Consider the following 26453-nt stretch of genomic DNA (forward strand, 5'->3'; position numbering starts at 1 on the left):
AAGCACTTCAGAAACTGAAAGACCCCACAACTCTGCGGGAACTAAGGAGCCTCCTTGGACTGACTAATTACAGCAGAAAGTTCATTGAGGGCTACGCAGAGATCACCAGACCCCTGATTCATCTCCTGAAGGGGGGGGTCAAGTGGGAATGGGGTCCAGAACAAGCCGAGGCAGTAAAACAACTCAAAAGAAGCCTCTCAAAAGCGCCTTGCCTAGCTTACCCTGTCAGAAACAAGGAGTTCTTCCTGGAGACGGGTTTCTCTAATACGTGCTTGACGGCAGTATTATACCAAAAGCATGACAAGGTCAATAAAGTAATCTCCTATGCGAGCAAAACTTTATCCTCTGTGGAGGAAAAATTCAACGAATGTGAGAAGGCACTCCTGGCAACGGTGTGGGCATTGAAGAATTACCGCCCGTTTATCCAGGGGGAACACATCATAGTGGAGACTCCACACCAGCCTCTGCAATATCTCCAAAGTCACAGAATCCGGGCCGGAAATGTGAGTAATTCCCGAATTACTTCCTGGATTCTGTCAATGCAAGGCTTTCCTGTGGAGGTCCGATATGACCAAAACAAGAAGAGTCCCCTCGCGCAAGGTCTGGCTGACTTGCATGATTGTGCCAGAGAAAACTGTCTCGAGGACGAAAGTCTAAAAATAAAGGACAACATGGAGGCATACCTTAATTCCCCCCACAAAGTCTTTGAAGAAGACAAGTGTGAGGGAATGCCCACTGTATATGTGGATGGATGCTCTTACCATGTTGACAACGACGGGGAGAAAGAACTGGTGGCTGGCATAGGGAATGCATGGGTGAAGGAGTTCCCAGAACCCTCCGCTGGATACAAAATTGGTCCCCGAAGTAGTCAGGTGGCAGAATTGATGGCTGTGCATCAAGCCATCCTCACTGCTGTCCAGCATCAACTTCGCGAACTGGTCATAATCACAGATTCGGATTATGTACGGAACGGGTTCGTGGAGCACCTGGTTAATTGGAAAACCAGAGGCATGTTATGTGCTAACAACAAACCCCTGAAACATGGGAAGCTAATCCAAAACATTGATGATCTGGTCACATCGAATGGGATGACCATCTACTGGAAAAAGATCAAGGGTCATTCCAAAGTACAGGGACCAGACAAAACTGGAAATGACTTAGCTGATCAGCTGGCCAAAACCGGGGCCATCCAAGGGGATCTAATAGAAATAGAGTCCCTGTTGGGGGAAATCCAGGTCACTGCTATCACTAGGTCCCAGACAAATGCTCACAATGATCTGTCAACTGCCCAATGGAGCAAGGAGACCCCTGATGTTGCTTTGATTACCGCTCAGAAGGGGGATCCAATTATTGGTAAGTTTTACCAACACCTTGAGGACCCTGAGAACTTTCCCCTGACGGATACCGATTATATTGGGAAAGAGGACCTAAGAGTGTTGATGAAATGTCCAAAAATGTTCCGAATCCAAGACGGTTTGCTGGAAAGGAAATCCAAAGCTGGCCACGATCAGTGGGTGGTTCCTACCTCATTCCGAAGCCTGATGTTAAGTCACGCCATGATGCGGCCACCGCCGGTCATAGGGGGTTTCACACAACACTGGAAATCTTAAGAGAGGTTGCATAATGGCCACACATGGGGCAGGACCTTAACCAATCCTTGAAGGGGTGTCTTGTGTGTGCGCAATTTCAGCCGACGTCCCTCACACACCGCGCGCCTCTCCAAAAGCGGGGGATGACACTGCCATGGTCAGATTTGCAAATCGACTTTGTAGGCCCTATGATTCGCTCGTCTAGAGGAAACAAGTACATGTTGACCATTACATGCTAGTTTACCAAGTGGGTGGAATGTCTCCCAGCCCCAAATTGCAAGGCAGAAACTGCAGCTGCCCTGATGATTAACCACATCTTTTCCCGTTTCGGCCTACCTCAAAGGATTGAGTCAGACAGAGGTAGCCACTTCACCAGTGAAGTGATGACAAAGATGTGGGAGATACTGGGGGTCAAAAGGAAGTTGCATATTGCTTAACGGCCAGCTTCTTCTGGGGCAGTAGGGAGATATAACCGAACCATTGTGAGCATATTAAAGAAGTTTGTGGCAGATTCTGGGCCAAGTTGGGATATCCGATTACCTCTGGTCCTAATGGCCATCAGATCTACCCCTTCATCTGCAACCAAAATGTCACCATTTGAGTTGATGACTGGGCGCAAGATGGTGCTTCCTCAGCATTTGCTCTACAGGACCAAAGAGCAGACACTAATAAATGCCTCCACAACTCATGAGTATGTGGAGAATTTAAGGAAACACCTTCAACATGCTTTTGCTTATGCTCAGCGGAATCTAGAAAGATCAGCTGATAGCATGAAGACCCACTATGACCTGAAGACTTCCTGGAAGGAATATCAGGTGGGGGACCGGGTCCATCTATACAATTTCCAAAGGAACCAGGCCAAACAGCGAACATTTTTGCCTACATGGAAGGGACCCTTTGAGATTATAGACAAGATCTCCCCTGTGGCCTACAAGATCCGCATCCCCAAAGGCGGTTTGGCAGAGGGGGAAGACAAATGGGTCCACATTAACCAGTTGAAGTGTTGCCATCCCAGGCGCACTCTGCAACAACTGGAGGAATCCTCTGGAATCCTAGAGGGTGCTGTCTCAGATTAATTCAGTTCTAACTTAAAATATCCTACATATCGCCTATCAAATTCTGAGTTTCTCAATGTGGGTGTTTTGGTTTTTGAATGCAAAAAGAAATGTGCATGTTCATATGTTTTGACTATAAATTTATGTGCCACCCCACTATATCAATGGTGGGGGAGAAATGTCCATGAATAGGTATTGCCGCTCTTCCTTTGTCGTCCTAGGAGAAAGAAAACCTGGAGACGGGCCAAGGAGGACGATCCGGAGACTGGGAGCAGAGACGCAAGGGGCCCAGTGTACCGCCCAATACTCCCATCAGGACCGGCGAGGAGAACCGATCGATCCGACCGGATGGAGGAAAAGATGCTGAACTGTGCCATCTATTGGAAGAAGATGAGGAAACATCCCAGGTCTTGCGAGTTCCATCAGTGAAACAGAATGGCCATCGCAAGAGGGGGCTTGTGGGATGTTTTTACCCATGCATCCGAGCCCTACCTCAAAAACTGTGCAGTACTGGCATTGAAAACATCATGATGGCCAGAGCTTCCCAGAAAATGCTCAGGGAAAGGCATGAAGAATAGGCTGCCACCCATTTTTGCCGATGTTATGGGCACATAAGGGCACTGCCCAAAACCACCATTGGACTACCTACACAGTAGCCTGAAACCATTGGGAATGGCAATGCTGATTGCCAAAAGCAACCTAGAATTGTGGGGAATTCATTTTCTTAAATCCCAAAAATGGGTGCATTACCAGTACTCACCACTATCATAAAGCCGGCGTTTTAAAACAACACCAGACTTTTTGTGTAAAACTGAATAAATGAACCCAAAGCAGGCCAAAGAAAGACTTACTGAGAGGTGGATCCAATGTAAAGTTATATTCTGAAGTGGCTTGAAGGTTTATAACAAGACTGGCTGAGCTGTGGATTTCAGCAGTTTAAGTAAATTTGGACTGAAAGACACTAAAAATCTAAATGTTTAAAAGAAATGAGTGACCTACTTTTGAGTGTCACATAGGTTGCAATTGTTTAAATGTCATAGTTTTAAACTTAGAATCAGCATTCTAGCTGCATATGTAAAAATGGTTAGTTTTATTTGAATGCAGAAAACTGGGTAACTAAAAGTGACATTAGCTGGGGCCTGGCTTAAGGAACTGAATTCTGCCCACCAGCTACCCCCGACAGGAGTTGAGACTTGCACAACAGCTGTGTTCCCAGGCCTAGCTGCCTTTTGCTTTTCCCACCAAAAGGGATATGACACTTCTCTGATTGAATTACCAAGGGACTGCTAGAGACTAAACATAGGACCCAGGCAGAGGGTTTATTGGGGGGAGGCCATAAATGGCTTCCTCTTGAACAATGGGCCTTCCAGGACCCAGGCAGATGCTTTATTGGGGGGACCGTAAAACAGCTTCCTCTTGGCAGAAGCTGGGAGGAGCAGGGTCTCTGAGCTTGGCAGAACTGGAAAAACCAGAAATTCAACCTTGTGCTGGGGGGAAACCACACCCCTTTGGGGCCAGAACATAACTCTAAAAAGATGGATCATTCATAGAGCGGACTTGTGAAAATTTTATAAATGATACCATAATTCTTGTGATTTTTCTGCCCACATTTTAAGAGGTTTTTAGAACCGGTGGTATGATCTGGGGGCAAGCTAGCAGTTAAGAGGGTATTACTTAAAATGTATGCATGTTAAAAATCTGACACTTCATGAATTAATGTCCATACTCCTTGCGCACATGTGTGTAAATTTGGGTTAATGTCGATATTGCAAAACCAGTTAAAAAGTGCAAAATGTTGCCATTTCTCAATGCAAGCTCTCAGGAAGAGCAGATTTGGACAGGGTATACCTCCTGTGATATGTGATGGGTGCATGTAATTTTAAACAAATGTGTACCTGTGCAAATATGTCTTTTTGATCAAATATAGATTGTGTGCAATTTGACAGGGGAGTGTCCTTTCTGAAAGCCATCAAATGACATAATTCTGACACACAATCCTGCTCTCCAGTGAGAACGCAAAGAATTCTCCAACTTATCAGAACTCTGAAGGGGTTGGGCCTAGAAAGCTAGCCTCTCCACCCACTTTCAAAACACATAAAAGCAGACAGTCAGGACAGATAGGGACATTCAATTCCATTTGCTGCAACGCGCTCTGCCGGACCACACAACATCCAGAAGATACTAGATTCAACACTTATACTTTAAAACTCCAAAGAACTTGATTCAGAACTCAAAGCAAGGGCCTAAACCCACAAACTGAGAACTCTTCTCAGTGGGCCTCAGCATCCAGCAAACCTAACAGTGATAGCAGCATCCAGGAGCCGTGCAGATCAGCGCTGGGTCCAGAGAAAGCTGTGCAGAAAGATCCAGAAGCAGTGTTGTACCCAGAGAAAGCAGAGCAGTATCCAGAACCAGAGGCAGAGCAGAGCTGACCCAGACCGCTGTTCGCAGAACTAGAGAGCTGACCCAGACGCTGTGCGCAGAAACCGTCCGTGGCGAGTGAAGAAAACCTGTTGACCAGATCCGTGGCGAGGCCCATTTATTTTAAAAATATATTGTGAGTACCTAGCAGAACGGTGCAGAACCAATCTCTTAGTTAAAATAATATAATTCAATCTATTTTAATCTAACCAGAACTGTCTCCTAACTGTCACCTGTCATTTGCAAAGCTGTCACCTGTCATTTCTAGTTGCTAGCTGTAACTTGTCACTTTGAACTTTTAAAATTTCAAATCTGAAAAACAACCTTTACCATATCGCTCATATCTCCGTGACCGTTTGTCTTAGAGACTTGCAGTAACTTTCCTCTGAAATCTGGGAATCTTGGCTTTTCAACGAACCTAGAACCGCATTCCTACTCCCTATACTTGTGCCGCAATCACGAAAAACGCACTCGCGAATTTTGCCGCGATTTGCACATTTCTCCACGTGTGAAAACAGCAGCTTCCTTGCTTTCATTTGCCAAAAATTCGTTTAACCTGCCAATCATTCCTAGAACATTGCTAAAGTAAGCCTGAACTAATTTAAACCAACTAATCCTCAACCTGAACCTCCTGAAGGGAATTAAAAGCATTTTCAGCATATTTCTCACTGCATTGTCACCATATTAAAAGCATTTTGGGCCTGTGTAAAACTCATATCTATTCTCCTCTAAGCTTGCTGGGAAACTGGAACTCTGTATTACATTGTGATTGTATACCTGAACTGTGTGCTCTTCCTTCCATCTCCTTACATTGTATAGGGGGGGGATTGCCACAAAGGGAAAGTGATTACCTTGTCTTTTGTGAAACCATATCAGTTTATCTTCTATACTGCATTTCATTCATTCAACCTTGCATTTCCTTGAACCCTATAAAGCATTCTCTACCACATTATTCTTCTGTCCCTATTTACCAGTGTGCTACCTTATCCATTTCATGTCAACTCCTTAGTGATTATAAAGAAGTGTGCTAGTGCCAGATTCTCCGTTGTTAATCTTTATCATATCAGATTAAGTGTGATATTCAATTATTAATTGATTATAAAGTGTGATATATATATATATTGTTTAAATTCTCAAATAAACCTTTTAACTTGCAAAACAGAACTACTTCTTGGCTCAGTGGGGTCAGGGGGATTCCAAGAGAGGGGTGTTATATAGGGGTAGTCATCCAGAACGCATGAACTGGACATAAAGATATATCAATAAGGGTTTCCATTCAGTATCCCAGACTAGGCATTGACTTAGCTGTAGTGTTGAATTGAATCCTCTTACACCACGGCGGGGCTGGGGCCTTCACCGGCGGGATCGAGTGGAATAATCCCTTCATAATTTCCTTCACCAGGCGATGAGACCACAAGGACGCCCATCCTGTTGTCCTGGTGTATCTGGAGATAGCAGCCAGATGTATCTTGATGGAGGCATGAGCTAGTCCAGCCTTGGCCAACGGCAGTAGGTACGGCAGTACTTGAGGGGCCGTAATCCGCAGAGGGTTAATCTTCTGTGCATGGCACCAGACAGAGAACCTCTTCCACTTGTGTCCGTAACACTTGAGAGTTGAGGACGCCCTGGCCTTTGCAAGAACCTCTCTGCATTCAGCCGGGATATCGTATCCTCCAAACTCTAGTGCTGCAGGAGCCAGGCCTGCAAGTTCAGCGACTTCGGGTCGTGATGAAGAATGGCACCTCCTTCTCTGGAGAGAAGATCCGCGTCCGCGGGCAGTTTGACTGGCGGGGACGCCGATAAGTCCAGAAGGTCCGGGAACCAGATCTGTCTCGGCCGCGCCGGTGCGACGAGGATCATCCTGCACCGGGACCTCTTGAGCTGGTTGACGAGCCGGAGTAGCAGTGGCAATGGCGGGAACGCATAGAGGACCAGGTTGTCCCAGGGGAACGAGAAAGCATCGCCCATGCTCCTCGGTTGGGGGAACCTGCTGGTGAACCTCTGGCACTTGGAGTTCATCGCCGTCGCGAAGAGATCGACCTGGGGTCTGCCCCACAGCCGGAAGAGTCGATCCACTTGATCCTGGCGTAGTTCCCACTTGTGGCATGAGTGCAGCTCCCTGCTGAGTGAGTCGGCGATGGTGTTCTTTATCCCTGCCAGATGAAAGGGTACCAGAAACATCCCCTGGCCGATGGCCCAGTGTTAGGAAAGATTTCTTAATTATAGGTAATTTTCCTTCCATGTGGCAACCCCTAAACTTTTTGCTGTTGTTTTACACCCTGATCTAGACTTTGCCAGAGAAGCGCAGCCTTCTGCCGCACTCCTCTGGGCTTTTCGCTCACTTCTGCCGGGAAACGTGTTTTCCGTAGTTCTTTTTCTCATGGTGCAGCTTTCGCGCAACATGACGCGAGAGGGCACTGTAAGCTAAGTTACTGCTCTCTCAGGTCTCTAGTCACTCTACAGGCCCTAGAAACTCTCATTGGATTGTTAACGAATGGTGCAAGTGAATCACGGACGGGACTGGTGGCAGCGATCGTTTCTTTGTGTTTTGAGCTTCTTTTGGCTGTTTAAGCGTGTTTCTCGCGCTTAGCTCAAAACGGTGGCCTGGCTTCCAAAATGGCCAGACCATGAGGATCTTTGTCCTGCCCGCTGACTGTCTTGCCTCCTTCACCTTCCCCAGGTCCAGCCGACCTGGGGCCTTTCTTATTTGGGCATGTACTTTCCCGCGAAACACAGATGCTTTCGCAAGCTTCTACAGGCCTGGTGTGAGCCTCCAGGATGTGGGCTGGGATGTCTGTTCCTAATACACATCCTGGGTGCCAGAGAGTCTAGTGTGTCTTGAATGCCTGGGACCCCAGTGGTCCGTGATAGGTCCACATATGGTGTGGGTGTTTTATGAGCAGATCTCCTATTGGGTCCCCTCTGTTTTGGCGCGTAGGGAAATCTGGATAAGAGGAGGCTGGAAACACCACTACCAGGTCGATCTCCTGAGTTCTCACGAACAAAGGATAAGGAGCCAAGTATCCTGCAACTAAGAGGCAGAAACCGAGGAATCGCTGGTGACCTGCTGAAGGACTGCTCCTCTGCCCTGCGGTCGCCCTGTGAGACCATTCTGCCTCTGATCGAATGAGAAGGCCTGTACTGGTACTTCGACCTCTTGAAATAGTGGGAACAACTATTCTCGGCATCTTCATCATCTCCTGCAAGTAAGCCTTCGGAAGCGTCCCTGGGCCATCAAGTGGACTGACCAGCCTACACAGGAGACTTGCTCTGTCACCGCCGTCAGGTTGTGCTGTATTCCGAGCCTCCGCCACTCTCACACGATTCGTACACTTGCCATTCCCAGGTCTGAAGTGAGCAGTGTACATTGGGCTGAAATACACAGGGCCGCTGCGTTGCCCTGCTGTGGTAACAATCGGTGCAGATTCACTGCGTTTGGAACATCCTCAACTATAACTTCTGCTGTCACGGAATCTACACAATGTCGAGACGTCCCCTGCTCGCATCTGAACCTGCCAGCACTGAAACTGACGCGGAGAAGCCTGGGTCTGCCTGCTTCGGGGACCGGTGAATAGCAACGCTAGGAACCGGTCACCCTCATGCAGTAGCCTGTAGCTTTTCCTTGCTGTGTTAAACAGCACGCCTTTTTCGCACTCGTGCCCTGCTTTGCCCACAAGTGGAGGCTGTGATTGAGTAGCGGAGATCTGTTCGCCCTCGTTTGTTCACCTCTCTGAACGGCCTGTTTTCCTTGAAGAGGCTCTCCTTGGCCCGTTGGCACCAGCTTGTGCAGGTACTTTTGAGCACAAGGCTCCACTCTTCGTAGGGCTCAGACTTCCTTCTAGTTTGGTGGCCTCTGATGGCGAACTGGGTCTAATGATTATTTGCACTGCCTGTTTTCTTCCCCATCTAGGTGGTTTACATATTTCGTGCTTCTAACGAGTTAGACCCTTTTGGTCTTGTATATATATTGTATTGAGTGTGATGTGTTGGTTTACTTGAGTTTTACCGTGATTCTTTACTATGGTCAATGTTACAGTGGCCTTGTAATAAATGTGTCTATATTTTTAATATAACACCTGTTTGGAGTAATTTGTAAGTGTCCTTGTTGTGTGTGCTCATTGCGGGCTTTCAGTCACCCTCACCCCTCTTGAGACTTAGTCTTGACCGCCGCCATTGCTACCCTGATTGGTCTAGCTTGTCCAGAGGTTACCCTGTTCCAAGAAACTAGGCTGGCCTTCTGAACCTCTGGCCCTCCCGGACAGAGTTCAGAAATCCATCTTAACAAATTGGTGTACAGCGGTGGGATAGGACTGAAGGTACCCAGTGTTGCGCACGAGCAAAGGCATTTCGAGTTGTTCCTACCAGGACACGTAGTGAATTGTCGTAGTATAACTCTTTAAAGTAAAGACCATAGTCCTATCAAACAATATGGAAACAAGTACTTTGTTAACTTTAAATGCTTCTAGATCCGAAACATTGAAAAAGATGTGTGCTGAGAGAGAGGTTTCCTCTCAAGGCACAAAAATGGAAATGATCCAAAGAATCATGGCGTGGCAAGAAGCGCAGCTTAGCGCTATAACTTCTGAGGTCAGTGCTGAAGGGGGTGGGGCTGCTCTCACTGGCAGAACCGACGGTTCTGCCACCGCACTGGTCTCCAGCGACCATGAAGACAGGGAGGATGTAATATCTAATGTTTCCTCTGCCAGTGCCGAGGGGAGGCCATACTTGAATTCAAGAAGCAAGAACTGCTGTTTAAGCAGAATTAGCTTGAGTTCAATATGGCCAAACTACAAATCGAACAGGCAGAAAAACAGAAAGACAGGGATCACCAGTTGGAACTGGCCAAGCATCAGGTTGCAAATGGATCCAAGGGTCCTGGACATGGGTCTGGGGCCTCCTCTCATCCAAGGTTTCCAAAACATCTGCTCAGTGTGTATGAGGAAAGGAATGACATTATGGACTGGCTGAATACATTTGAGTATACATGTGAAGTTCAACACGTTGACAAGGCTGATAAGATTGCATGGTTACTTAGCAGACTGTCCCATTCTGGCTGCAGTGCCATTATGGAAATGTCAAAGGCTGAGAGAGCCGATTTTGCAAAATTGAAGCAAACTCTCATTTTAAAGTTTGGAAAGACTCCTGCCCAATATTTAAAACGATTCAGAGAGTATAAGAAAAAAGAAGGTGGTACTTGGGTATCTTATGTAACCGAATCCTTAAAAAACTTTACTGGCTGGGTCGAAGGTTATAAGGTTTCTACCTTTGAAGGCATGATCAGTCTTGTCATGCTGGAACATATTTTTGCATCTTCTTCCCCTGAGCTTAAGCAGCATTTGGCAGATTCTAAGGAGATAGATCCGAAGAAACGTGCCATTGCAGCAGATTTATGGGTGTCACATCGAGTGTCCCATAAGGACAAGACTCATCCTGGTAAGCAGGAGGAAGGGAAAACGTGCAAAGATAAGGAGGGTGGAGAATCTGATAAATCTTCTTCTCAAAAGGGCCACAAAAAGAAAAATAAGGGTAAGACACAAGAAAACTCACAGGTTAGTGGAGGTCAGCCTCCAAAACAGAACTCTGGTTATGGTAAGCCTCCCTATGTGAAATGACCCATTGGATCGTTTTTCGCTTGTGGAGCAACTGACCAGGTGAAGAGGGATCCCCGGTGTAAGGTTAAACCTTTGGGGGTCCACTCCGCTAATCTGGCCTTCTCCACCTACGAGGAAGAAGAGATTACAGGAGTATCCTTCTCCTCAGACTCTTTTCCCAGTGGGATAGAAGCTGAGGTAGTTCTAGTTTCCCTGGGTTCCTGGGAGCCTAAAGTCGCAGAGGCTTATGCTAGGATTCCAGATAACACCAAGCACTACTTTAAAGACAGTGTGCTGATCAATGGAGTGGATACTCCAGCTCTTAGGGATAGTGGGTGCAGTCGAACTGTAGTGGATTGTACCTTGGTAGACTCAGAGGAAGTTGCCAGAGCTACTCTGATGCCCACTAAGTTGGCTGACGGCCCACCTCGCATGTTTCCAGAAATACCTGTAAATCTTACTATCAATGGTACAGTAGTCAGGATTCCAGTGAGCATTCAGAGGAACGTCCCAGGAAAGGTCTTGTTAGGCAATGATCTCAGAGCTTTAGGGCTCGTAGGAGACACTGCTGACAGACCCTGCACAAGGTCTCAGACAAGGGCAGCATTGGCCAAGACCAATGCGCTGCCCCAGCCAAAGGGGAAACCCAAGGCTAAAGGAGTACGAAAACCAAAAAGAGGGAAAGAAAATATTCCCACAAACTCACCTACCACTGTGGTGGAGGAAGTTGGTCAATCGCCCGGACCTGACGAGGAGGTGGTGATGCCTGAAGTACTTGACCCCAATGACCATCCTGAACTAAACGACTTGTTAGTAGAAGGTGGTCCTGACCGGGAAGAATTCAGTAAAGGCCAACGTGATTGCCCATCTCTGGAAGGCCTAAGGAGACAGGCCTGCTCCCAGCTTGAGGGTGAACCTCCTGGGAAGCATAGGATTTACTGGGAAGGTGGACTCCTGTACAGCGAGCCCACAGAGTCTACAGAAGGAGACCATAAGAGGTTGGTGGTTCCCCTTGCTGTAAGACCCTTCCTCCTGCAGTTGGCGCATGAAGTGCCCCCTGCTGGTCACCTTGGTATTAAGAGGACCAAGCAAAGGTTATCCATGCACTTCTACTGGCCCAAGATGGGGGTGCAAGTAGAAAGTCACTGTAGGAGTTGTGCCTCCTGCCAGTTATCTGGTAAGAGTGGCTCAACAAGTTCCATTGGTACCGCTCCCTGTTGTGGGCATACCATTCGAAAGGGTAGGGATCGACATTGTTGGTCCCCTTGACCCGCAAACATCCTCAGGCAATAGGTTTATCCTGGTGCTAGTCGACTATGCTACCAGATATCCTGAGGCCATCCCATTGAAAACTGTAACTGCCAAGTCAGTTGCAAAAGCGTTACTTGGCATGTTTACCAGGGTTGGCTTCCCTAAAGAAGTTGTGTCTGACAGACGCAGTAACTTTATGTCAAAGTATATGCAGGCTATGTGGAAAGAATGTGGGGTCACCTACAAGTTCTCTTCTGCATATCACCCCCAGACCAATGGTCTGGTGGAACATTTCAACAGAACATTAAAGAGCATGATTGGGGCTCTGGAAGAACCTCAGAGAAGAACATGGGATCTTCTTTTTACCATGCTTACTGTTTGCCTACCGAGAGGTACCACACGAGGGTGTTGGCTTCAGCCCCTTCTAACTTTTGTTTGGTCACCCTGTACGGGGACCCTTAGCCATCGTCAAGGAGGTATGGGAGATGCCCACTCCCCCTATTACTACCAACGTAGTAGACTATGTGCTAGCGCTCAGAAAATGGATGGTACTTCTGATGGGTCTGGCTAGTGATAAATTGAAGGCAGGACACGCGCTGGTGAAACATTGGTACGACCAGAAAGCTCCCCTCATCAACTTTACACCTGGTCAGCAAGCCCTGATCATGAATCCCATAAGGCCTAGAGCTTTACAGGATAAGTGGTCCGGCCCTTACACAGTGGTGGAGCCCCTGGGTGAGGTTAACTATTTAGTGGACCTTGGAAGGCCTGGACAGGCTACAAAAGTGTTCCATGTGAATAGGCTGAAGGCTTTCATCCCAAGAGTTGAAATCGCAGCACTATTGTTGGCTTCAGATGTTGAGGAAGAGGAGTCTGAACCTCTCCCTGACTTGTTCCACAGCGGTCCTTCAGATAGCTCCTTTGAGGGTGTCCGAGTGGCCCTCACCTGACTTCTGATCAACAGGCGGAGGTGAAAAGTTTGCTTAGGCAGTTTTCCCCCTTGTTTTCGCAGTCGCCTGGTTTGACACCTTGGTGCAAACATAACATAGACACAGGAGACAGCGTACCTACCAAAAGTAGGGGATACAGGATGTCAGACAAAGTACGGTCTTACATTAAGACCGAGGTCAACAAGATGTTAGACCTTGGGGTGATTGAACCCTCTAGTAGTCCTTGGTCCAGCCCTGTGGTTTTGGTTCCAAAAGCAGGCACTTCTGTATTGAGCTTCAGCGTGGATTACAGGGCTCTGAATGCTGTCACCAAGACAGATGCACACCCCTTGCCTCCAACAGATGAGTTGGTAGACACCTTGGGTGCCGCCAAGTACCTCAGCACGTTTGACCTCACTGCGGGCTATGGGACATGCCAAGGAGAAGACAGCGTTTTCCACTCCCGACGGTCTTTACCAATTCAGGGTAATGCCGTTCAGTTTGAAGAATGCACCTGCCACTTTCCAGCGGCTTGTGAATCATGTGTTGAATGGGTTGGACGAATTCTGTCTTGCATATCTGGACGATATAGCAGTTTTCAGTGCCACCTGGGAAGACCATGTGAAACACCTCGGGATTGTGCTACAGGCTCTTCAGAAAGCACACTTGACCATAAAGGCCAGTAAATGCCAGATTGGACAAGGATCCGTGGTTTACCTTGGACATGAAGTAGGAGGAGGTAGGATACAGCCTCTACCCAGTAAAGTACAAGCAGTACAAGACTGGCCTACCCCCACTACACAGACCCAAGTGAGAGCCTTCTTAGGACTCACGGGGTATTATCGAAATTTCATGGCAGACTATGGTACCATAGCTTCCCCTCTGACTGCCCTCACCACGCCGAAGAAACCCAAGAAGGTAACTTGGACAGACGAGTGTGAGAAGGCCTTCAACGGCTTAAAAGACTCCTTGTGCCAGGCCCCTGTCCTCAGTCCTCAGGGCCCCTGATTATCAAAGACCTTTTATTGTGCAGACAGACGCCTCTGACACTGGGATAGGAGCTGTACTATCGCAAGTAGAGGAGAAGGGTAAGGAACACCCTATTGGTTTTATTAGTTGCCAGCTTAAGGACAGATCTCAGATGGTCCACAGTGGAGAAAGAATGTTTCTCTGTTGTGTGGGCCCTACGGAAGCTGAGGCCCTACCTCTATGGGACCCACTTCACTGTGCAAACTGACCATAAGCCCTTAAAGTGGCTGATGAACATGAAGGGAGAGAATCCAAAGTTGCTTAGGTGGTCCATAAGTCTCCAAGGCTTTGACTTCACTATTGAGCATAGGCCAGGTGTCCAACATAACAATGCTGATGGGTTGTCTAGAATGTTTAACCGACCTGAACAAGAGACTCATCCAGGGGTGGATTAGTTCCCCCTGTCCATAGTCTGGGAGGGGCGAGCGTTAGGAAAGATTTCTTAATTATAGGTAATTTACCTTCCATGAGGCAACCCCTAAACTTTTTGCTGTTGTTTTACACCCTGATCTAGACTTTGCCAGAGAAGCGCAGCCTTCTGCCGCGCTCCTCTGGGCTTTTCGTTCACTTCTGCCAGGAAACGTCGTTTTCCGTAGTTCTTTTTCTCATGTTGCAGCTTTCGCGCAACATGACACGAGAGGGCACTGTAAGCTAAGTTACTGCTCTCTCGGGTCTCTAGTCACTCTACAGGCCCTAGAAACTCTCATTGGATTGTTAACGAACGGTGCAAGTGAATCACGGACGGGACTGGTGGCAGCGATCGTTTCTTTGTGTTTTGAGCTTCTTTTGGCTGTTTAAGCGCGTTTCTCGCACTTAGCCCAAAACGGTGGCCTGGCTTCCAAAATGGCCAGACCACGATGTTCTTTGTCCTGCCCGCTGACTGTCTTGCCCCCTTCACCTTCCCCAGGTCGAGCCGACCCGGGGCCTTCCTTATTTGGGCATGTACTTTCCCGCGAAACACAGATGCTTTCGCGAGCTTCTACAGGCCTGGTGTGAGCCTTCAGGATGTGGGCTGGGATGTCTGTTCCCAATACACCTCCTGGGTGCCAGAGAGTCTAGTGTGTCTTGAATGCCTGGGACCCCAGTGGTCCGTGATAGGTCCACGTATGGTGTGAGTGTTTTATGAGCAGATCTCCTATTGGGTCCCCTCCGTTTTGGCACGAAGGGAAATCTGGATAAGAGGAGGCTGGAAACACCACTACCAGGTCGATCTCCTGAGTTCTCACGAACAAAGGATAAGGAGCCAAGTATCCTGCAATTAAGAGGCTGAAACCGAGGAATCGCTGGTGACCCGCTGAAGGACTGCTCCTCTGCCCTGTGGTTGCCCGGAGAGACCATTCGGCCTCTGATCGAACGAGAAGGCCTGTACTGGTACTTCGACCCCTTGGAATAGTGGGAACAACTATTCTCGGCATCTTCATCATCTCCTGCAAGTAAGCCTTTGGAAGCGTTCCTGGGCCATCCAGTGGACTGACCAGCCTACACAGGAGACTTGCTCTGTCACCGCCGTCAGGTTGTGCTGTATTCCGAGCCCCCGCCACTCTCACACGATTCGTACACTTGGCATTCCCAGGTCTGAAGTGAGGAGTGTACATTGGGCTGAAATACACACGGCCGCTGCGTTGCCCTGCTGTGGTAACAATCTGTGCGGGTTCACTGCGTTTGGGACATCCTCAACTCTAACTTCTGCTGCCGCGGAATCTACATGATGCCGAGACGTCCCCTGCTCGCATCTGAACCTGCCAGCACTGAAACTGATGCAGAGATGCCTGGGTCTGCCTGCATCAGGGACAGGTGAGTAGCAACGCTAGGAACCGGTCGCCCTCCTGCAGTAGCCTGTAGCTTTTCCTCGTTTGTTCACCTCTCTGAACGGCCTGTTTTCCTAGAAGAGGCTCTCCTTGGCCCGTTGGCACCGGCATGTGCAGGTACTTTTGAGCACAAGGCTCCACTCTTTGTAGGGCTCGGACCTCCTTCTAGTTAGGTGGCCTCTGATGGCGAACTGGGTCTAATGATTATTTGCACTGCCTGTTTTCTTCCCCATCTAGGTGGTTTACATATTTCGTGCTTCTAACGCGTTAGACCCTTTTGGTCTTGTATATATATTGTATTGAGTGTGATGTGTTGGTTTACTTGAGTTTTACCGTGATTCTTTACTATGGTCAATGTTACAGAGGCCTTGTAATAAATGTGTCTATATTTTAAATATAACACCTGTTTGGAGTAATTTTTAAGTGTCCTTGTTGTGTGTGCTCATTGCGGGCTTTCAGTCACCCTCACCCCTCTTGAGACTTGGTCCTGACCGCAGCCATCGCTACCCTGATTGGTCTGGCTTGTCCCGAGGTTACCCTGTTCCAAGAAACTAGGCTTTCTTTCTGAACCTCTGCCCCTCCCGGACAGAGTTCAGAAATCCGTCTTAACACCCAGTGCCACAGATCCTGGGCTTCCTTGGATAGGGCTGGGGACTTGGTTCCGCCCTGCTTCCTGATGTGTTGTCGGTGAAGATCCTCACCACCTTGACCTTGAGGGATGGAGGAAAGGACCTGAGGGCCAAAACACTGCGCGGAGCTCCAGAATGTTGATATAAAGCATTTTTTCCTCCGGGAGCCAAAGGTCTCTCGCGTGAAGATCTCCGGTATGCGCTCCTCACCCTTCCAGGGAGGCATCCGTCGTCACCGTTACCTGGTGAGCTGGGGTCTGAAAGTCCGCGCCCGCCGTCAGATGACTGCGGGTGCCCCACCACTGGATCGCTTGTTGGAAGGTCTCGTTGAGCCGTATCCTGTCCTTGAAGCTGCCCGTCGCTTGGATCCAGCGAGCGTCGAGGAACTCTTGCAGTGGGTGCATTCGAAGCCTGCACAGGCGTACCAGACAGATGCAGGAGGACATCATCCTGAGAAGGGATTTGATGAATCTTACCCTGGCTACGTCCGTGGCCAGCAGGCATTGCACCTTGCCCAGGATGGCCTTCGTCCTTTCGTCTGACGGCGAGGCCAGCCGTGCCACTGTGTCGAGCTTGGCTCCCAGAAACAGGGCAAACTGCGAAGGGACCAGGTGGGATTTGGGGAAGTTGATGGAGAACCCCAGGTCCGTGAGTAGTTGGACGGTCTTCGCTGTGTGTTCTACGGCGAGCTCCCTTGTTCTTGCTCGGATGAGCCAGTCGTCCAGGTAGGGATAGACGCGGAACCCTTGCAGGCGCAGCTACGCCGCCACTGGTGCTAGGCACTTGGTGAACACCCTGGGTGCCGACTTTAATCTGAACGGGAGGGCCTTGAACTGGTAGTGCCGTCCTTGGACCACGAACCTGAGGAACTTTCGGTGTCCTTTTAGAATGGGGATGTGGAAGTAGGCATCCTCCAAGTCCAACGACGATAGGAAATCGTTGTCCTCCAGCTGTCCCAGCACGTGCTGGAGGGTGACCATCCAGAACTTCTGAGCCTTGATGTACTTGTTCAGTCGCTGCAGGTCCAGGATGGGACGCCAACCTCTTCTTCTTTACGAGGAAGTATCTTGAGTAGACTCCGGAGCACCGAAGCCTCTTTGGGACGAGCTCGATGGCACCTTCCTTTCTTGAGCATCACCCCTACCTCCAGCAACAGCTGGGTTATGTGGTTTTCATTCCTGGCCACGGGTGGCACGCGAGGGCACTTCTTTAGAAATTCTAGGGCGTGCCCCTGGGCCAGGGTTTCCAGCACCCAACGGTCGGTGAAGATGGACTCCCACACGCTGATGAACTTCACCAGCTGGCCTCCCACCGGGGTGCTTCGGTGGGGGCCCGACGCCACGGTCGGTTCAGTCCTGTTTTGAGGCCGCCTTCCCGCCTTGACCTCCCTGTCGACGATGGTAGGAACCACCCGACTTTCCCCGTCCTCTATAGGCTTCCTGCGACAAAGAATGGGCTGCTTGACGGTAGGTAGAGGAGCCGCTGCCGGAACCTTTGGAGGCCCTTGCTTGCCTCCAGTGTTCCGAAAGGACGGCCGTCATTGCTGGAGAACTCCCAGGGCCCGGGTTGTCTCCGTGTCCATTTTGATGGCTTGCAGGGACTCATCGACTGTTTTCCCAAACAGGTTGTTCCCGTCGAAGGGCATGTCCAACACTTTGGCTTGTACGTCCTGGCGGAAATCCGTCGCCTTAAGCCATCCGCGCCGTCTGAGGCAAACGCTGTTGCCCAACTGGCGGAAACCGGTGTCAGCGATGTCTGTCGCCACCGTTATGGTGTGGTCCGAAGCCACCTTGCCTTCTTGCAAGATTTCCAGGGCTTCTGCCCTCTTGTCGTCCGGCAGGAAGTCCAGCAAAGGAGCGATTTTATACCAAAGCTCCCTGTCGTATCGGGCAACAATAGCCAAGGCATTGGCCGCCTTAATCGTCGTCGCCGCCGAATTGATGACTGGTCGTCCCATCGCGTCGATCTTCTTTCCCTCGCCCTCCGGTGGGGAAGTCGATGTCGAGGCCGATGCCCCCCCGCCTTCTTCCTGGCCGCCGCCGAGACAACTGAATCCGGGGTCGGCTGTGCTCTAAGGCATAGAGGGGCCGCGTCGGGGACCCGGTACTTCTTTTCGTATCGGTCCCTTTTTGCCGGCGTCTTGGATGGGTTCTTGAGGAGGGAAAGTCCCTCGTCCCAGATGTCATCCAGTAGAGGCACCGCGAGGACCGTCTTCCTCTTGGCCTCGCGACGTTGATAGAGGAACCCTTCCTTCTTCTTCTCTTCGGGGCACAGCTGGAAAAGCTCAGATGCCCTGGAGATCATCGCATGGAAGGATCCAATCTCATCGGGCGGGGAAGACAGAGGGGGGGGAACGACGGGAGGTCCACACAGTTGTCGCCGCCTTCTATGTCCATGCCCGTCGTGGCCGTGTCCGTGCCCGTGTCCTCCCCGTGGACCGTGGACGGGGATGAGGGCTGAGCAGGCCTCGAGGGCTGGAAAGGTGCAGGAGGATGTGTACTTCTCCTCTTAGGTGGTGGACTTCCTGACGGGCCTGCCCCTGGCTCTGCCGTCGGGCCTGGCTCTGGTTCCTCCGTCGGGGGTAGAGGCAATCTCGTTCTTATTTCAGTACATAAGGATTGTATTGCCATCAAAATGGCCGCCGAGCTGTCCTGCGGCATTGGCTGCGACGGGCACGACGGTTGATCTGGGGTCTCGTCGGCACTGCCGTCGCTTTCGCCGTCCCTGTCGTCGGGATGCCTCTCGACGGGCTGGTCCTCCTCCATGCCTGCGTCGTGGCTCTCAAGGACTTCGACCAGCTCCTCCTCGGAGGCTGTGTCTGTATCTACAATGGCCACTGGCCACCCCCTTCTTTCTCTGCCGGGGACTTCGTGGGGGTTCTTTCGATGGGCTTGAAAGATGCCTCCCTCCGGGGTGGCAGGGAGACTCTGGGCCCCGAGGTCGCTACCACTGGTGCAACCCGCACAGGCTGCACCAGGGTTGCCGTGACTTTCTCGATAGAGGCCTTCGCTGGGTGAATCAAGGCCTTTGTCACCGACTGCGTGCTTGAGGCCTTCACCTTGGGGGAGGGCTCCTCGCCTCGCTCCCCCTCTGCCGAAATCTTCAAGATCGACCGGGGCCTCTCCAGAAGCTTGGCCGGGTTCTCGGATTTCCTCTTACCCGAGCCAGAGCATTGGCTCATGGTCGATGGCGCTGGGGAGGATGCACCCTGCCTGGCAGCCAAGGAGCCCGACCGTTCGGCGATCCCGGTGCCTGCGGACTCGCTGTGCTTAGCCTTCTGTTGGGCCCCCATAGCGGGGCGCCCTCACAGGACTTAGAAAACTGCTCGGATTTCTTCTTTTTCTTCTCAGCTGACGGCTTTTTCCCTCCAGCCAGTTGGCGAGACGAAGATGGCGATCCCTCATGGTCCGCTCAGACATGTTCCCGCAAAACGCACAGTCCTTCTCCATGTGCGTTTTGTCCTCATGAAGACAGTAGAGGCATAAAGAATGCTCGTCTTCCTTGAACACGTTCTGCAGCTGACATCCAGGGCAGGCTCGGAACAGCTTCCCGGGCGTCGAGCTCCCTTTCTCCTGGGCCATGTCCGGGTTAGGCCTCAAAAACCTCTGGAATCCTCCAAAAGCGTCGCTTGACGAAATGAGGGGCGTAGAAACCTCCGAAACGGATCCCCGTTGATCGGATGTAGAAACGGCAGAGCTTGAGGCTCAATTTAACTGAAAAATTAGAAATTCTCTTTGAAAAAGCACGAAAACGCAGCAAGAGCTTGAGAGCTATAGCACAAGGACTCCCAACACTTGAACATGCGTTAAAAATCTGAGGATGGCTGCCAGAGGCGGGGCTTAGGGAGAGGGCAGTCATTAGCTGTGGGCAGTATGACCCAGAGATCAGTGATTGGTTACTACTAGGAAAGACAGATCAGAAATGAGCATGTGAATCCATGCCAGACCCCATGCTGGAGAAAGTTAATTTCACTTTACTATTCTTGGGAACTGTAGCTCACACAAGAAAAGATTTTTGAACCTTATGAGAAATGTTTGGGATTTCTCTGTGACACTGCACTGAGGGTGCTGTGTGTCACCATACAAAACATAGATGCCTATGGAGTTTGTCAGACTCCAAAAACAAAGGAAACATGTAATCTAAATCAGATCAAAATAGTTGAGTGAATGAGAAAAAGGGCTCACTCGCCCCAGGGTTAAAATTAAAAAGTCCTTAAATCCAGCAAAAGAGCTGAGGGTCTCTAAGGCTGAAGGGAATTAGCACAGAAATGAGAATTCTCCCTAACACATATGGAAGGAGAAAGTGCAAGCGTCAGGATGGAAAAAGCTGTCAGCTGAAAAACCAGTACTGGCTGCAGTTGCCAGTGCCACACATAGCAGGAGGGCACTTGGCAACTAGGGGTGACTTAATACATACTCAAACACTGTTTACATCATTCTACATTTGTTCAACATAAGAACACATTACCTGACTGAGTGATAACTCTGGAATGTGAATCACAGATCCCTTTTCACAGCCGTGGCAGAGAATGTAATTAAATTAAAAGGCATCCGTGTAATTGTCATGTGCCTCCCACTCCTGACAACGCACGGCATGCTTGACACTAAGTAAGCCTGCAGGGAAAACCCATAGCGTTGAAGCGTTGCTGGGTTGTGATTGCAGCTTCTTTCTCCCGCCTCTGATCCGGCGCATTGCATTCACACGAGGGGAGACCGTGCATATTTATCTCACCCACATAGCGCTCACCGCCCCGGTGTCCTGTCGGCTCATGGACAACTGTGCATGGCCCCCCGCTTTCCCTCCCATTTGCCAGGTGAGCAGGAAACAAATACATTGTTTTCTGCACGTACAACTAAGTGAGCGCTCCCGCATCTGCAGGTAAACGTAGCTTACCTTCAAGAGCCATTCTCTCAACTCAGCTAGTGTCCCTGCTCCACACATTGCAAGAAATGTTCTACACTCTACATACCTGCAGAGTAGATATTCACTAAAGCCCAGGGTCAGCTTTACTACACTAAGGACGTGGCCTTACAGACCGCTGAATACCCTTAGTTCTGGTTCACACTGCTCTTATCAACGCCTTGCAAAGAAATTAAAGTGACACTTTTTAATTTATCTAAACATGTTTATGTTTCTTATGCTTAATTCAATATGACTACATTTTAACAAGTATTGAAAGGCATGGCACGCTTTAATGACAGCCTTCCGCAGTGTTCATGTCTTAGTATTGTCGTCTCATGATTAAGCCAGAGCGGCATTGGCCGGAGCACCGATTGTCTCATATTTTGGTCCAGTCACCATGTTATACATATAGTTCTGAGATTGCAGCCCACACAGCCTGTGTAGCCTGTTGGGATGGCTTTCATTTGTGTCTGTGGTGTTTAGTGGTACAGCATGCTTTATAATTCTGAATGGTTGTGCACTCTCTCCATCAGGTCAACCCTGCGCCTGGGCTCTCTACGCTTTCCTATTGGTCCTCTTGTTCTTCCTGAAGATGGCGGAGGTAGCCTCACTGCTCATTTTTGGTAAGTGAAAAACGAAGAGCACACTGTGGGCTAAAGATTGAGCTGCGCGGCTGTCAATCCACATTAGAGTCACAGAAAGGTAGCCGAGCCCAGGCTACCCCACCCGTAACACCTCACGGTTAGGTATCCAGCCACAAAGTACACAGTATTTGTCACATGGTTACTAACCACACTTTCATGTTGTGTATTGATGAATACAACAGTAAGCATCACATCAACACCCCTTGGATAGGATGTGCTATCTAATTGATTGACATAGCTTTTTATATATATGGACGTGTTCAATATGTGTTCAAAATATGTTCATGACTATTCTCTTAATTATTTTGCTCTTCATTACTGACCTCATTGATGGGCGAATTGATACCCCTTCTGGGTTGTGGCTGGATAGTTAACCTCGAGGTGTTAAGGGTGGGGTGGGCACGGCTCCCTTTCTGTGTTACTGGTTCCGTCATGAGATAGCCCCCCCCATAACAAAAAAGAAGGTTTTACCCTAAACAGTTTTTTTTTAAATCCACATTAGAAGCCCCCTTTTGGCAGAAACAAAGCCAGGTGTGGCAATGATTCCAGGTGTGACAAGAGCCTCAATCCGTCACGTGATTAAAGCAGTAGGTTGGCCACTTTTATTATAAAAATATGTATAAAACAAGGCAAGTGAGGGTCCAGATCTAGGGATGTGCTCTTTCCCTCATCCCTGAAGGGAGCTGTGACCTCCCTACAGGTCTGGTGACAGTGCAGATTCTATCTAAATGTGCAATGGAGGGTTTACCAGGGGTTACAGGTGCTGTGGCTTATTGACAGCTGTGTTGTGGATGTTGTGCTTATCAGCTACAGACTGTGGTACAACTATGCTAACCCCTGGCTCGTGTGATATTAGAATAACAACAAAGTGCCAGAATTAATGCGCTGATATAGGAATAGACAGCTTGAAATCAATTGCTTGCAATGAAAGATTACAACAATGTAGGACAGATAAAGATTTATTTTCTATTTTACTGTTTTTTCCGGTGTGCCAACACGTGTTTCGCTCTATGCGGTCTTTATCAAGGCAAGTTAACAAATTCTGTGTCTTTAGGTATAAAGAAAATCCATGAACAAACACATTACATCATCACGTTGACATTTTTCCATGATGAGTATAGAAAAACCCATTATACTAAAAAGTAAAAAGGAAAAGTAATTCATTGGTGCATGACGCCAGTCAGATGATGAGGGAGGAAGATGGGGATAGGAGGAAACATACATACATAAAAACATGTATGAGTCTAACACATTATTGATTTTTCATTCGAAACATTGTTTACACCGGCAGAGTCTATTAGTAAATAGTAAGTTTAATACGCTTGAGTACAAGGTTAACATGACCTTGACATTTCTGGCTTCTTGGTAGCAAAAGCATGCCTAAATTCTGATTAGGGCAAAGCGATTCTTTTAAAAACTCAATTAGAATGATTTCATTTTCTTATTTAGTAGATGATGATGAACAGAACACTGACTATCATTGCTAGAGATCATGAGCGCACATCTGCATGTCATTATTATCGTGGGGCTTGGATAGGGCCCGCCTGTGCCCTCCAGGGCCTGAAGCCACATCTTTCTAACAACCCTCATTACTTACCCACTGATGGATTGTACCCCTTGCATGCATCAGTGTAAATGCTGTCCACATCAGAGTCTCAATTCGAAAACTACTCCATGTGTGGCGTGCGGAAGGAGCCAAAATAGTTTCTACTCATGATAAGTATTGATAAAGTAAGTTCCGTCAAAGAGGACCCGGAGCAAAGGTGCCCGTTGATATTTGTGCACGAGATATCATGCTCGTTTATTTGGATGTGCCGAGTGCAGCCTGTGGATCGGGTAGTACGTGGTAAATAAATGTGTTAATGCTGATGACTCTTATCAAATTTAAGTCAATTCACTGTGTTAGAATTAGTGAAATCATTCCATTTATAATACCATGCGACAGGTTTTCCACACTTGAGTGAGTTAGGCCCTTTATTCTGTCTATTATTTCATGTATCAAATCATATGGGCATTCGTCGGCATTCTTTGTTGGTCAATTGTGCACATCATACCACCATGCTTGTTTGTTCGGCATCTATGCTCTCACCTAACGATATCGACTCCATATGGATGTTTTTCAGTGCAGAGGTCCCCGCGTTCCAATACAAACAATCCCTTGAAATAAATAAGGAGACCCTATTTTGATTACATATCTGAGCAAAGCCACAATGGCTCACTCTTTGGTCCTCCAAAAATACACTTACTATTTAGGCTTCATTACGGGTCCTTCCTGCGACCGACCCCTCCACTGTCCGGCGTCCGCGTGTCTTAACACTACGATCGCCCTCTTTCCTTCTTATTGAATGCTACATGCGTACTATGTGAATACTACGCCTATTGCGCCCCCCATGCTCTTTCGCTTTGCCCACAGCAACTATGTTGTCGAACTACTTGTTTAAAATGTGATTAAGTGGATATGAGGTTGTAGATGCAATAGAAAAGACGCTGCCGTGGTGTTCTCCATGTGAAAGTCTTGTATGCTATGACATGCTATGACATTCTCTTGTTACAATACACAATGGGCCTCATTACGAGGTGGGCGGTAAGGGATTTACGGCACTGGTAAGGACACCGGTGCCGGTAATCCCTTGCCACCCTATTCTCAGGTCCCTTAGCGGGTCCCTTCCTCAATGCCTGGTTTTGCCAGGCGTTATGGAAGGGACCCGTTAAAAAATGCCCGCTAATAGCAGGCCTGTTATTAGCTCCATCCCCATTCCCGTTGAGCCCTATGGGGGCTCGAATCGGAATGGGGAATGGTTTCCGGAATGGGGACTTACCGGGTCCTCCAAGGTCGGAATGACCCGGTAAATCCCTATTCCGGGAACACGGACCCGGAATGCGGTAAGGGGGTAGCCATGGCGCTAATAGCCTACCTCGTAATGAGGCCCAATGACATCATGAGACCACATCACTTTGTTTACCTCGTTATGAACATTCCTTCTTACATTCCTTCTTATTAATGTTAATTATAAAGCGTCCTACTACTTATGGCTAATTCTTGACATCTGTGGAGCTGATATTTCCTGAGCAAGCTAATAATAAAGGTTAATTTTGGTATGGCGTATATGTAACTACCAAAAAGTACTTGTACTCTGCACAGGTTCTGTAGGCAGATATGATGACACCAGTCAATTGCTGAAAATCAATGATCCTGTAGGTCCCTGTTCCGAGTCGCTTATTGCTTGATGTGCTTTGCACTCTGCAGCAAACTGCCCTGACAATGGGTGCGTGTGGCTGGCTGACATACCCGAGAGCAGATGTGGAGGGGAGGCGAGAGTTGGTGTGCTGAAGCATACTGGGACATTCTGTGCGTTCTCCCAACCTGTCGCCTCACCCTGGCGTGGTGCAGTGTGTTGCAGTGCATTGCAGTGCAAATATCTTGCAAATAGTGCATCCTAGAGCCTTGAAATGTCGTTTTCAGAGTCCTTTGAGTTTTGTTCCTCGCGTTAAGATGCTTAAAATCAGCCTTTCTCCGGTCCTTATATGACACATTGATGTTGCGCCGAATTCAGGCAACCGTCTCATGTGTGAAGGAGCTAATATCCGGCAAAAGGTTGGGGTGTTCAAATGTCATGGAGCCAATAATGTCCCGAAGGTCCTAATGGGTAACTGTGCAAAATTTGGTGCAGATTGGTGTGGAATTGTATAAGAAACAAACCAACAGATGTTCTGCTTTATAAATAGAGAGAGATAGAGATTAAAAATAATTATTTTTAGGGTTGGAAGGATTAACTTTTTAAAACAACTAATCCACTTGCTTTGTCAATTGGTAGTATCCTCTTACTAATTGTTGATCAAAAGGTATAATGTCCTGCCAGGCACATAATCGATGACCGTAATGTTAACATTGCTTTTATTTGCTTGGTTTGAGTTATTATATAAAGATAAACAGGCCGATTAATGGAATTAATGTGCACTGAAAATTTCTGCGAAAGCGTGCGAATCACAGCGTAAGTGCGAAAATCGCAGCGAAGATTCATGGAAGTCCGTGCGCGTGTAAATCCATGGATGTGTGCTGAAATCCTGCGTGGCGCAAGCGGGCGCACTCTTCACCAAACAGCATGCGCTAAGCGCACAGCGAAAGCGCACATAGTGCGCCACACACAACAAAAGTAGGCAGAACACAGGGTTTAACACGCGGAATGGGGAACAACGCATGAAAATGTGGGCGTTACGGGGGAAGTACAGGAGGCAAATGCACGGAACGCCCACATGCGCGCTTACAACACGTATTCATGGAAACGGACAGGGCTAACGCGTGCGTCAAAAAAGATGTGCTAATCCGGAAACACGTATGCTAGCAGGAAGCAGGCGTAAGCGGACCCGCGCAGCATAAAAGGAGTGGATAGTCAGGGCCAGAATTTTTTCACCCAGGACCTGCCTTTTTGGGATGCCTGATGACAAGGTGTATGGGAGGTACAGGTTTCCACCTCACATAATACTCGACCTGGTGAGTGAGTGGGAGGATGACCTCACATCACCCACCCTGTGCTCCCAAGCACTGAGCCCCTTGGAAAAGGTGCTCAATGTACTGTACTTCTTGGCTACGGGGTCATTTCAGGG

At 48.7% G+C, this 26453-nt stretch overlaps 1 protein-coding gene across 3 annotated transcripts in view; it reads left to right on the plus strand.

The window, feature by feature from the left end:
* Window positions 1-26453, plus strand: part of LOC138580144 (natural killer cells antigen CD94-like) — a 139117-nt gene that overhangs the window by 37489 nt on the left and 75175 nt on the right. For all 3 annotated transcript variants that reach the window (XM_069650466.1, XM_069650464.1, XM_069650465.1), the window contains exon 2: window positions 21738-21827. In XM_069650466.1, the coding sequence (XP_069506567.1) occupies window positions 21797-21827 (31 nt within the window). In that variant the 5' untranslated portion in view covers window positions 21738-21796. The remainder of the gene's footprint in view (window positions 1-21737; window positions 21828-26453) is intronic.

This window comes from Ambystoma mexicanum, chromosome 3p, assembly GCF_040938575.1.
Source record: "Ambystoma mexicanum isolate Mex_15411 chromosome 3p, UKY_AmexF1_1, whole genome shotgun sequence".
Taxonomy (NCBI): domain Eukaryota; kingdom Metazoa; phylum Chordata; class Amphibia; order Caudata; family Ambystomatidae; genus Ambystoma; species Ambystoma mexicanum.